The 14,399-nt window shown below is 36.0% G+C and overlaps 1 protein-coding gene across 1 annotated transcript in view; it reads left to right on the forward strand.

Annotated features, from left to right (window-relative positions):
* Positions 1-9,953, forward strand: part of LOC101891318 (galactose mutarotase) — a 53,454-nt gene extending 43,501 nt beyond the window's left edge. The window contains exons 6-7 of the mRNA XM_059122112.1: positions 6,802-6,891; positions 9,661-9,953. Coding sequence (XP_058978095.1) covers positions 6,802-6,891; positions 9,661-9,762 — 192 coding nt within the window. The 3' untranslated portion in view covers positions 9,763-9,953. The remainder of the gene's footprint in view (positions 1-6,801; positions 6,892-9,660) is intronic.
* The last annotated feature ends 4,446 nt before the right edge of the window (positions 9,954-14,399 follow it).

Raw genomic sequence — 14,399 nt, forward strand, 5'->3', positions numbered from 1 at the left:
TTACATCTTCTTTGGAAAGGGGAAATTTTAACAAGTCTTCTGCCGACTGAAAATGCTTCGCAGGTCTTTAAGGAATAAAAAAACATGCACGTGTCTAATATGGATTAATCATCCCTTACAGATCTCCTATGAATAAAAGCCCTTTAACAAGTTTTCCATAGGTTTTTTCTTTATGTAAAAGACTTATTGCAAGCATTTAAAAGGTGGAAGGCATTTCACAGATTTTCTAAGGTTTTTCTTAGATTTTCTTTGTAAAGTGGACATGCCACTACTCTTCTTCGGAAAACGAACTTTATCAGATTTCAGCAGCAAAATTTTTGAGAGGATTTCTACGAATAGAAGATTTTTTGTATATCTTATTTGTATAAGAGATATTCCGTAGTTCTTCAATAAATAGGACGCCCTGCATAAATCTTCGTAATTAAGAAGTACCGTTAAAGGTTACTTATAGATAGTACTTACATCTTGTCTTCTCCAGACAAGAGATATTTTGCACATCTTCGTATGGACAGTTCTCGTATGAATAGAAAAACATTAATAGGTCTCAGTCTTATGAATGGAAGACTGAACTCCTATATATAGTAAAAAACCACAAAAAAAAATTAAAAAAATGGAATTCTGATAGATGGAGGATATTATATAGATAGTAGATGTTCTATAGAAAAAATGCTTTATGTTTAAAGGACTCTTAAAATATTTACAGACAGGTTTCAGGTCTTCAAAAAAAATTTTTGTCTTCAAACAAACCACTGTTCCCATCGTTCGTGTTCGTTTTTTTTTTCATTTTTTGTACGCAGCGAAACAAAACTCATCCAAATAAACCGAGAGGCGTTTAAACACTTTATGGTTAATTAATATTTGTTTATTAAAGTAATTATGATGAGCATCGTCGTGTACGCCGCGCAATGCAAAACTGAAACCCAATGAAGGGGAATAATGATATTAAAATTATGTTTCGACCGGTTTACGTTCCATCCTTCGGCTGGCTTTTATTTAGAAAATAAAGCTTACACAGAAAGAGAGAATAACAATGGCTGGCAGGCATGGCGGACATAGGCTTTAAAGCGAAATCAATTTCAAGGACTTCTTTTTTGCGTTGAAAGTATTTAACATTGATTGTGTGTGTTACATGAGTGTGAAGGAGAGAAAAAAGAGAGAGAGAGGGAGGGTGGGAGTCAGAAGAAAGGTCAAATTTAGTTGTATGTAATCAATGCGAGGTCAACAATGTTTGAAGGATAATCTTCAGGTTACCCTCAAGGTGTGTTGGATGATTGTTGTTACAGCTAAATGGCAGGGAGTTGGTGTAGAGAATCTTGTTTTTTTTTTAACAAAATAATGTTTGGATGGAGATTTAACTTTTATACAATTTTGTAGATTTTTAACCAATGCAGGTATTTCTTTAATTTTACTAATTTTCAAATGCTGTTCGATTCATACAGCGAGAGATGAAAAAACTGCAACCAACTTCAGACTGCTGTCATTTCTGAGCCACTCGTCCGACAGCTGTTAAAATTATTCCAGTGACACCTCATTATATTGTTTACAAGCGCAAAAAAGCATTTTGGTGAGAATTTTCCAGAAAAAAGTTATTCGTGACGGAATTCAAGGGTGATAGTGTGATTTCTTTACATTTGGCTGGAAAACCACCAGAGGCTAACGTTAGAGCACTCCAGCATTTAAATGCGAATAAATGTTTTGTGTCTCGTATAATCGCTCGTTATCGTGATACTGGTAGCGTAGCCCGACGTCAAGGAAGTGGACGGAATAAAACAGCAACATCAGCAGAAATGGCAGAACAGAAATACCGCAGAACAATATTCGGGCAGCATGTGACAGTTTCATTGACCGAACAAATATAAACTTATTCTAAAATTTGATGCTATTTCCGACATTTTTTTTTCCGACATTCAATAAAATTAAAAAAAAAATACATGTAAAAATTATGCGTTTGACTTTGTTGCAGAGTTTTACCTCTAGTGTCCACCGAATAATTTTATAGAGATTCTTCGAGATTGAGAACCATTATTTTTTTTTTCAATAATAAAAGCATTTCAAGTTATTTAACCAAATGCTCTCTTATATTCCTGATTTTTCATACATTATTTTCGACATTAAAAATAATATGTCTCTCAGCCTAAAAATTCAATCCAAAAATAATTTACCATAAATGTCATCGCAAAATCTCCCCCCAAGGTCAATCCCACATCCTTGCATGCATTCATTACATCCTCTTCGCATTATTGTTTTAAATCTTCAAAAAGTTAATTTTCACAATTTCATTGGCATTTAGAGCTGCCCTGTGTGCACAATCACAATGGCAATTATATAATTAACTTTCCGTTTAGAGCATCTGGTTACGTTTTGTTGTGCAATTCAATGGAATCGGACAAACAAAAGAAAAGAGTTTCTTGGAATATAACGTCTCCGACAATTGAAAATAATTTCTATGGAATTTTATTTTACCTTTTTTGTGGTTGTACTTCTGCTGCTGCTGTTGTTGCTGCTGCCATTGTATATTTTGACATTAGAAGCCGCTGGCTAATTGCTTGAATGGGCAGAGAAAGGTTGCAACATTATTTTTGGTGTTGCAAAAGGTGTAAAGTCTTTATTTTTTTAAGACTCGAAGTAAATGTTTTAGGATTTTTTTTTAAATTTACAACAAATGATAATAAAACGCTTTACAAGAAAAAATAAGTATTTTCAGATCTAAATATAATATTCGCAGAAATGTTGTTATTTTAAAATAGGCTTTGTCACTCCGCTTGTAACTCCGAAATGTACAGGGTGAGATAAAAAACTGCAAGAGAGACAAACTCCATAATTTTGACATTTTTTTTTTTAATTTTATTTAAAGTAAGCAAAGATATCGGAAACAGCATCAAATTTTGGAATAAGTTGAGATTTATTCGAATTGGTCAACTTTGGCACGAATTATGGCTTTCAAACGGCCAATGAAGCCGTCACACGCTGCCCAAATGTTGCTCTGCGGTATTTTGGCCCATTCTCGGCGAAGCGCTTGCTTGAGGTGATCGAAACTTTGGTATTTTTTAGTGCCAACTTTGCTTTCCAAAATACTCCAGACACATAGTCCAACGGATTGGTACCCGGAGATTTTGGTGGCCATTGTGCGCTCATTGCGGTTACCGCATTTTGTAACCATTCTTGGATAGCGCGTGCTGAGTGCGATGGTGCTGAGTCCTGTTGGAATGCAAAATATTTGTGTGCCCAAGGCTTTAAAACACCCTCCACAATATTTTCGCGATAATATTCGGCAGGGTCGGTTAATACGAGCGCAGATCGACCATCGGCCATTATGGCGGCCCACACCATCACCATGGCCGGCGGCAGTTCTGGTGGCCAACCGTAGGTGCACTTTTTCAGCTGACCTGACTTCTTTGGAAAGTAAATACGATCATTTTGTTTGTTTACAGACTCTTCCGAGAAACCCTAATTCGGCAGTTTACCACTTTCGGCCAAGCGAAGCAACTCTTTAGCTCTTTTGAGGCTATTTTCTTCCTGTTGCGGTGTAAGTTCTTGAACTTTTTGGAATTTCAATGGCTTTACACCGAGCTCATTTTTCAATATTTTCCGAATGGAATATTGCGATATGTTCAGCTCACGAGACATTTTTCGGCCACTGTGACGCGGGTTTTGATCAAGTCGCTTCCTTACTTTTCGAAACATTTCTGCTGATGTTGCTGTTTCTTCCGTCCACTTCCTTGACGTCGGGCTACGCTATCAGTATCTTGGTAACGAGCTATGGTACGAGACACAAAAGATTTATTCACATTTAAATGCTGGAGTGCTCTAACGATAACCACTTGTGGTTTTCCAGTCAAATATAAAGAAATCACACTATCGCGCTTGAATTCCATCACGAATAACTTTTACTCTGGGAAATTCTCACCAAAATGCTTTTGTACGCTTGTAAGCAATATAATGAGCTGTCACTGGAATAATTTTAACAGCTGTCGGGAAGAGGGGCTTAGAAATGATAGCTGTCTGAAATTGATTGCAGTTTTTTTCATCTCACCCTGTACATGGACAGACGAACGGACTGACTGGCATAAATCGACTCGGAAAGTGATTCTATGAAGATCCTCAAAAGTAGCTGTGGGTCTATCTTGCTTCCTTCTTCATTTTACAAATAAATGCACATAATACCCTTACCACTATGTGGTGTAGGGTATAAAAACTACTTAAATTAGGTATATGATTTATTTAGAGATTTATAGTGTAATTTTGCGTAGAATATCTATCCTTTCGAAACCTCACACGATATTTTATATTACATTCAGACAACAATTCTAAAAAGGGATAGGAAAAAATTCGTTAAAAAAAAAACTAGAAAATATTTTCGAGTTGAATCAAATATTTCTTTTAGTATTGAATGGAAATAGGTATTTCTTTTCTTTGGTGGGTTATTGTGACTTTTGATGAATAATATTTTCTAAAATTATGCTTTGTTGCAGATATTTGCATATACTCACATGAATTTCGGGTTTAACTCCTAATACATTATTAATGAATTCCTGGCGTTAAGGCAAGATTTAGATTTTGATGTATTCTGGGACCTATAGTAGAATTTTAAGAAATATGAATTTGTGGAATATTTTGACTTGCTACAATCCCGATTAAAAGGAATTAAAACCAGTAAAGAAAGTCGCGGCCGCGCCCGACTTTATGATACCCTACACAACTTTGCTAATTTAGTAGAGCTCCACATAACAATTAAAAGTATTTATGGGGGAATTCAATAATACACACTATGATTATAATTATAATTTAAAGTTCAAAGGACTAAATATGCCGAAGCATTTGTATCTTTTAAATTCGGACTTGTATTGCCCACTTGAAGCACAATTAATTTGAAATCGGATAAAAATATATATGGGAGATATATACAAATCGGAACCGACCTCCATAAAATTTGGCAAAGATATTTCTGAGCTGTATTTGATATATTTCCCTGAATATCGATGTTACGGAGTACACATTACGGCTGTGGGTAACAAATATGACAAATCGAATGAACAGTATATATGGGAGCTATAGCTATATCTGAACCGATCTTCACCAAATTTGACATACTAGCTTATAGACTAAATTCGTCGTATGTGCCAAATTTCATCCCATTTGCGCAAATATTAGACGTTTGGTGCACAATCAAAGGTAAATCGGACGAAGTTATATATGGGGGCTATATCTAAATCTGAACCGATCTCGATAAAATTTAGCAAATGTATTTCTGAGCTGTATTTGATATATTTCCCCAAATATTTTTGTTGCAGAGTGCATATTACGGCTGCGGAGGACAAAAATAACAAATCGGATGAACAATATATATGTGAGCTATAGCTATATCTGAACCGATTTCGATAAAATTTGGCATACTTATTTGCAGGCCTAATTTGGTTGTATGTGTAAAATTCCATACTATTCGGACTGATATTACACGTTTGGTGCACAATAAATGATAAATCGGACAAAGATATATGGGAGCTTTATCTAAATTTTGATCGATTAACTCCAATTTCAACAGGGTTCGTCCTTGGGCCAAACAAATGATTTGTGCAAAATTTCATCTGCATAAGGCAATAAATGCGAGCTGTACTTTGTTTACAGAAATACAAGGACAGACGGACGGACATGCATAAATCGACTCAGAATGTGAATCTATGCAGATCATCAAAAGGAACTATGGGTCTATCTCGTTTCCTTGTGCCTGCTGCAAACAAATGCACAAAGACATAATACCCTGACCACCTTTTGGTGTAGGGTATAAAAAATCCTATGAAGACTCATAAAAAAACATTTTTAAGAAATAGAAAGGTCAATTCGGTGACTAGCTCGAGAGTTAAAATTTTCAACCAAAATAAGTTCCGCAGTTATCGGTAATGTGGCCAAAGAATCTACCAAAAATACAAGGATTTCAAGAAATTTTAATTCGAAAATTTGCAATTTTTTTTCTAAATTTGATTTCAAAAATTTGGACGTAAACTTTGAAAACACCGTCACATGTGTCTATTTATTTTAGCTCTACTTTCACATCAACTGGGGTTTTTTTCCGTAATTATTTTTTTGCTCATTGTAATTTTGTTATGTGTAGATTTACATCATAAAAATTCACTTACACACTTCGTAGATAAGTAAAAGCAATACCATCATCTAGTAACGAGTTAATGCAACTGCTAAATTTTAATTTAGCTGTATTAAAATTTTCTGTTATTTTTTAATTTGAAAAATAAACAAAAAAAAACATAATTGTAATAAAATTAACATTAATTTCAATATCAAATTTTTCATTCGAAAAATTACAATTAAATTAATATTAATTAAAATATTAAATTTCATTTTAAAAACGAATCGCATAACCGTGAACAATCTTTGAACGTATAAATCATTATTTGCCCAACATTCTCAGCAAACCAAACAACAAATAAACGCAAATAAAATGCCCCATTAATGCCCCATTACCATCGGTTACGTCAAAAACGTATCCCCTGTAATTACCTAAAATATCACTCCCACATTATAGCCGTCATACCAAAGCAGAAAAGTTTTACCTTAATCTGTTTCCAATTAAAAATGAAATTTATAATTCATTGATCCCCAGAGATTGGCCATAACATTAAGCGCTACACAAATTCTGACATTTTTGGCATTTTCATATTTAATGCGAATTAATTTTGCGGAAATCTAAAAAGTTGTATCGATCGAACATTTTCGAAACAGCAATTAAATTTGTAACACTCTTCCTCTCACATTGCCTTTCTCTCCTTTCTTTCTCTATCTTTACAGACCCCCATTTATGGCAAGAATGGCGCCCAATACACTAAACATGCTGCCTTTTGTCTAGAGACTCAAAAGTATCCCGATGCTGTCAATCATGTAAGTTTTCCCAATAACACCTGCCTGCCTGTTTCTGCTGTTTTCGTAGGAAGAGAAGAATTCCTCTGGCCATGCGAAAGGAAGGCCAGCCAGCTAGGCAGGTTGGCGAACATAGAATAGAACTCTAACAAGCACAATCAAGAATCAACCACAACACCGACAGCTTGATTCTGTTCTCCTCCAATGATGCACCAGCACCGCACATCATGGACTGGTTGAAATAACAAAGTACCGAGCAAACAAAATTCGCACGACCAACCATCCAGCAATCCATCCAGCCTTTCATACAGCAGAGACCATTTAGCCAAATGAGTATCTTAACTTGCTGGCCAAACAGCAAAAATGGCCGAAGAAACGGTTGTGTCGATGTGAGGATGAAAGTAACACGAAAGCGAACACAAAATTAACGAGGGTGGATTGGTCAACACACAAATAGAAGTTTAGAAAATGAGAAGTTATGTCTGAATCTGCCCTCATTGGAAGGGTAAATGGGGCAGATGTCCTCAATGCTGTAGAGTAAAATTACCTCAATATCCCTCTACTGTAGAGTAGGTGACCTCAATGGCCATCCACTGTAGAGTAGATGACCTCAATGGCCATCTGTTGTAGAGCATATGACCTCAATGCCCATCTACTGTAGAATAGTTGACCTCAATTGTCATCTACTGTAGAGTAGTTGATTTCGACGGACGTCTACTGTAGAGTAGGTGACTCAACGGACATCTACTGTAGAGTAGATTACCTAAACCGACATCTACTGTAGGGTAGATGACCTCAATGCCCATCTACTGTAGTGTAGAGTAGGTGACCTCAACGGACATCTACTGTTGAGTAGATGACCTCAATGGCCATCTACTGTTGAGTAGATGACCTCAATGGTCATCTACTGTAGAGTAGATGACCTCAATAGCCATCTACTGTAGTGTAGATGACCTCAATGGCCATATACTGTAGTGTAGATGACCTCAATGGCCATCTACTGTAGTGTAGATGACCTCAATGGCCATCTACTCTAGAGTAAATGACCTCAATGGCCATCTACTGTAGAATAGATGACTCCAATGGTCATCTACTGCAGAGTAGATGACCTTCAATAGGTATTCCGCAGCCAACGACCTTCTGTAGTTCTTTTATAAACAGAAGACCTTCTGTAGGTCTTCTATTGAGAGAAGACCTTCTGAAGGTGTTTTAAAAGTAGAAGACTTTTTTAGAAAACTTTTTTTATGGGTCTTCTATAGACAGAAGAGCGTCTGTAGGTATTCTATAACCCCTCTTTTTTAGTTTTTCCATAAACAGAATACCTTCTGTAGGTATTTTATAAACAGAAGACCTTCTGTAGCTCTTCTATTGAGAGAAGAACTTCTCTAGATCTTCTATTGGCAGAAGACATTATATAGGTCTTCTATAGGCAGAAGAACTCCTCTAGATCTTCTATTGGCAGAAGACATTATATAGGTCTTCTATAGGCAGAAGAACTTCTGTAGGTCTTGTATAGCCAGCAGACCCTTCGTAGGTCTTCTTTCTATAAACGGAAGACTTCTTCTATAGATATACCAATATACCTTATGTGGGTCTTCTATAGACAGAAGAGCTTACGTAGTCAGAACGATTCTGTCTTCCTTAGATAAAAAGCCCTCTGTTGGTCTTCCGTAGCCAAAACAAAAAAAAAAACTTCTGTAGATCTGCTACAAACACAAGACCTTCGGAAGATCTTTTGTACCCAAAGTATCTTTTGTAGGTCTTCTGTATGCAATATACCTTCTGTGGGTCTTCTATTGACAGAAAGCCTCCTCTTGAACTCCTCAGACATAAGACCGTCTGTATATCTGCTATATACATTCTATAAGTTTCTGTAGGTAGAAGAAATTCTGTAACTCTTTGATCGATTTTAACTCTGTCTGAGAGATGAATCTTGAATTTTCTTCCATTTCCCGAACCTTTGTGTACCACCCAATTTAGGCACCTTTTCCCCGGTGGGCACCAACATTTGAACTGTTTGTTTTGTTGCCTAAATTGTTTGTGTTTACAAACCGACAGTGATGTCTGGTGTTTTCCTCTTTTTAAGCTGAAATGTGTTGTGTTTGCAATGCAGGAACCCCCCCCCAAAACACCACCTACACAATAACCGAATGACTGACTGACTGATAACTGCTACGGCTTCGAATAGATACCCCGTAAACACACACACAAAGAAATACACATAGAAAATCACATTTTCTTTCGAAAAAGAAACACACACACATTGACACATACACATATGGATGTATGTGTGTGAGTATGTTTGTGGGAATAGTATCTCTTCATTGAGCTATAAGGTGTTAAAGTCTATTTTAGCTGTCAAATAGTGACTTATTGTCTGACAGGGCGTAAATCCTGTAATTGTTTGTTGATAAACTTAAGCTCAGCGTTTGCAAAACACCACATCGAACAGAATAGAAATCCAAGATTCATGGAGGACATAAAACAGCATGCATAAGAAGAATATGAAGGAAGTAGAAGAAAAAACGGAAGAGAACAAAAGGTCCCCGTGTCACTGGCAACGGATGAGGGGCTGTGCCAAAGGTCTAGTAGGCCAGAGAATAGCACATTATCCAGCCATGGCATTAATGTTTAAGGCACTAACAAACATAAGGAAATTTCCTACCCCCACTCTGCCCTTGGCGACAATGTGTTGGTGCTGATATGCTGGTGTGTGTGTGTGCGGCTTGGGCATCAAATAATCTAATCAATTGACTTTAACCATCCTTCTTTGCCATTTTCTCATTTCAGCCCAACTTCCCATCGATCATTTTAAATCCGGATGAAGAATACAACCACGAAGTGATTTACAAATTTGGCATATGTCGTAACTCGGGCTGTGGCAAACATTAGCCGAACAAGGGTAATTCCAGGAAATAACAATAATGCAAAGACAAACAAGGCGAGAATGGAATGGTACGAGGAAGCAGGAAATGAATGGAAATCAATGTCTGTCAGCCAGTTAGTCTGACAAGATTTTAAACTATATTTAAATGAAATCCAATGTAAAAATTTTAAACAAATAAAATGAGCTTAAATATTTATTGAATTTGTTGTTGGTAGATTGATATAATTGCTGAGAAATCCGATGAAACCTAATCGCATCAGCATCAGCTGATTTTGAAAAGAATGAAAGAAAAATGGATGAGGGGTGGAGCCAACATCACTCGGTTAGACAATGCTTTTGTGGTTGCTTTCGTGTTTCTTCCGATGGAGGTTCAAAAAATATGGGCTTAGTATAAGAAATAAAGTATGCTTTACAAAAAAGCTTATTAAAATTAGACACATACAATTAAGTTCGCCCAAGCTCTATGACTTTTTTTGTCACCAAAGAATCTGAAAACTTGAAAATATAAAAAAATCTGGACATAACGAACTCCAAAAACTATGATTTTCTTTTTTTCGGAAAATAAGTACTTTGCGTAATTTCAGTAGAAAGAAATAGCCATTTCTTGCAAACTATATTGGAGAAACGGATTTTTCATGAAAGCGGTATTCAATTATTACTTAGGAAATACATTTTTGTAGAATTCTAATTAAAAACAAGTAAAAATTCTGTAAAAAAGCTTGGTATACCCTCCACCATTTGCAACGAATTCTGCAATTTTCAAAAAAAAAAAAATAAATAAAATCCCTAAGAAATTCTTTTAAATATAAGGGTCTATACGACAACGTGGAACTGCATAAGCAGCTTTTATCATAAGCCAATACAATATTCAAATGCGAAACTTGAAAAAAATCGGTGAATAATGTCGCATCAAAATACCGAATATAGGGAGGTACCATTAAATGGGGGATATACCAAAACGTGCACAGACAATTTTCTTTGTTGGGCTGTAGTATCTATTAGGAACTTCTAATACCAAATTTGAAATAATTCAGGTGAATAATGTCGCTAAAATCATCAAAATACCGAATATCGGGAGGTACCGTTATATGGGGGCTATACGAAGACTTGGACCTGCATAGACAATTTTCTGTCTTAGGCTGTAGTATCCACTACGAACTTCTAATATCAAATTGGAAACCATTCCGATTAACAATGTCGCTAAATCAACAAAATACCGAATATCGGGAGGTACCGTTATATGGGAGGTACCTGAAATTGATCATGATGGATTTTAAAACGATATTTCGACTAAACTCATTTTTATCCATTAAATTATATACTCCTTATAACGGTAAATCTAAGGGTATAAACAAATATTCGTCAATTCTGAAGCATACCAAAAGTGTTAACTAACTTTATTCCATTCTTAAGAACTACGTACCTAATTTCCCTGCACACCGATTAACTTCCAAGAACTCTGTGTGCCCACCACAGCTGATGACTTTGTGTATTTATACCCTACACCACAAGGTGGCCTTTGTTTGTAACAGGCAAAAGGAAACGAAATAGACCCATAGTTCCTTTTGATGATCTGCATAGAATCACATTCTAAGTCGATTTATGCATGTCCGTCCGTCCGTCTGTCCATGTATTTTTGTAAACAAATTACAGTTCGCATTTATTGCCCTATCCAGATGAAATTCTGCACAAATCATTTGTTTGGCCCAAGGACGAACCCTATTTAAATTGGAGATAATCGGTCAAAATTTAGATATAGCTCCCATATATATCTTCGTCCGATTTGCCTTTTATTGTGCACCAAACGTGTAATATCAGTCTGAATAGTATGGAATTTTGCATGTACCATCAGATTGGACTTGAAAATAAGTATGTCAAATTTGATCGAAATCGGTTCAATTATAGCTATAGCTCCCATATATATTGTTCATCCGATTTGTTATTTTTGTCCTCCGCAGCCGTAATATGCACTCTGTAACAACAATATTTGGGGAAATATATCAAATACAGCTCAGAAATACATTTCCAAAATTGTATCGAGATCGGTTCAGATATAGCTATAGCTCCCATATATAACTTCGTCCGATTTACCTTTGATTGTGCACCAAACGTCTAATATTTGCCCAAATTGGATGAAATTTGGCACTTACGACCGAATTGGGTCTAGAAGCTAGTATGTCAAATTTGGTGAAGATCGGTTCAGATATAGCTATAGCTCCCATATATACTGTTCATCCGATTTGTTATATTTGTTACCCACAGCTGTAATATACACTCCGTAGCAACGATATTCAGGGAAATATATCAAATACAGCTCAGAAATATCTTTGCAAAGATATTTGGATATAGCTCCCATATATATTTTTATCCGATTTCAAATTAATTTTGCATCAAATGGGCAATACAAGTTCGAATTAAAAAGATACAAATGCTTCGGCATATTTAGTCCTTTGAATTTTAAGTTATAATTATAATCATAGCGTGTATGATTGAATTCTCCCATATAAACTTTTAATTGTTATGCGCAGCTCTACTAAATTAGCAAAGTGGTGTAGGGTATCATAAAGTCGGCCCCGCCCGACTTTCTTTACTTTTTTTTTTGTAACATGGAGAATGAAGCGTGATAAACTCATAATTTCTATTTAGGATATTCATAGAATCACTATCTGAGTCTATTTACGCATGTCAGTCCGTCCGCCCGTCCATGTATCCTTGTGAACAAAACGCAGGTCGCATTTATTATCTGATTGAGATAAAATTTTGCAAACAATATTTGTTTGGTCCAAGGACGAAACCCCTTTAAATTGGCGATAATCCATTTAAATTTAGATATAGCTCTCATATATCTTCAACCGATTTCGGTTGCACCAAATGGCTAATCTAAGTCCAAATTACCTCTATTCTGGTACATCCGACCGAATTCAGCCTAGAAGCATAGCTATATAGCTATTGCGCCCATATATATGTTTCATCCAATTTATGGTTTTAAGTCCCTTACTGCGTAACATGCACTCCAGAAGAATAATATTTGGTAACGGACATCATATACAGCTTGGAAATACCCCTGTCAAAATTTTGTCGAGATCGGTTCAGATTAGGATATAGCTCCCATATATATATATATCTTTATCCGATATCAGGTTTATTGTGCTCCAAATGGCTAATATCAGCCCAAATGGACTGAGTTTTAGCATTTACGACTGAATTCATCCTATAAACCAGTACTTCAAATTGGGTGTAAATCGGTTCAGATATGGCTATAGCTCCTATATATATATTTTATCTGCTTTGGGATTTAAAGTCCCACACAAGCGTAATATGCATCCCACAACAATCAACTTTGGTACCAGATATCAGATACAGCTCTTAAATAAGTGTTTCAAATTTTGTCAAGATCGGATCAGATTTGGATATAGCTCCCATATATATCCTCAACCGATTTCGGGTTAATTGTGCACCAAATGACTAATATAAATCCTAATGACCTTAATTTTGGTACATCTGACCGAATTCAATTTAGAAGCAAGTGCGTCAAAGAAAATCGATTCAGGTATAGCTATAGCTCCCATATATATGTTTCATCCGATTTGGGGTTTTAAGTACCTTACATGCGTAATATGCACACCAGAAGAATGATATTCGGTAGCAGATAACTTACAGAAATTTAGCCAAATTTTATTAAGATTCCATATATATCGTCGACCGATTTCAGGTTAATTGTGCACCAAAAGACCTATATAAGTCATAATGACCTGAATTTCGATACATCCGACCGAATTCAGTCTAGAAGCAAATACATCAAAGAAAATCGGTTCAGATATAGCTAAGGCTCCCATATATATGTGTTTCATCCGATTTGAGGTTTTAAGTACCTTACATGCGTAATATGACTTCGACAACAATGATATTTGGTACCAGATATCTTATAAAGCTCGGAAATACCTTTGCCAAATTTGATCGAGAACGGTTAAGATTTGGATATAGCTCCCATATATATTCATAGCTTAGATATATATTCATTTTAGGTTTATTGTGCAAATAATAGCTAATATCAGCCCAAAGGGAGTGACTTTCGGGACGTACGTATATACGATATACATTGTTTATACCCTCCACCATACTATGGATGGTATATTAATTCTGTCATTCCGTTTGTAACTCCTCGAAATACTCATGTCGGACCCAACAAAGTATATACATTCTTGATCAGCGTAAAATTCTAAGACGATTTAGCCATGTCCGTCTGTCTGTCTGTTTATCTGTCTGTCTGTTTATCTGTCTGTCTGTTTATCTGTCTGTCTGTGTGTCTATCCGTATGTCTGTCTGTTGTAATCTTTCGAACGAATCGAGATAGAAGGCTAAAATTTTGCACACATGTTTATTTGGCGGGTAGGCAGGATAAGTTCGTAAATGGGCCATGTAGGTCCACGTTTTCATATAGCCCCCATATAACGGTACCTCCCGATATTTGATGATTTTAGCGACATTAATCACCGGAATTGTTTCAAATTTGGCATTTGAAATTCGAAATGGATACTACAGCCTGAGACAGAAAATTGTCTGTGCAGGTCTACGTCTTTGTATAGCCCCCCATACAACGGTACCCCCCTATATTCGGTATTTTGATGATTTTAGCAACATT

Source organism: Musca domestica, unplaced genomic scaffold (assembly GCF_030504385.1).
Source record: "Musca domestica strain aabys unplaced genomic scaffold, Musca_domestica.polishedcontigs.V.1.1 2, whole genome shotgun sequence".
Lineage (NCBI taxonomy): Eukaryota > Metazoa > Arthropoda > Insecta > Diptera > Muscidae > Musca > Musca domestica.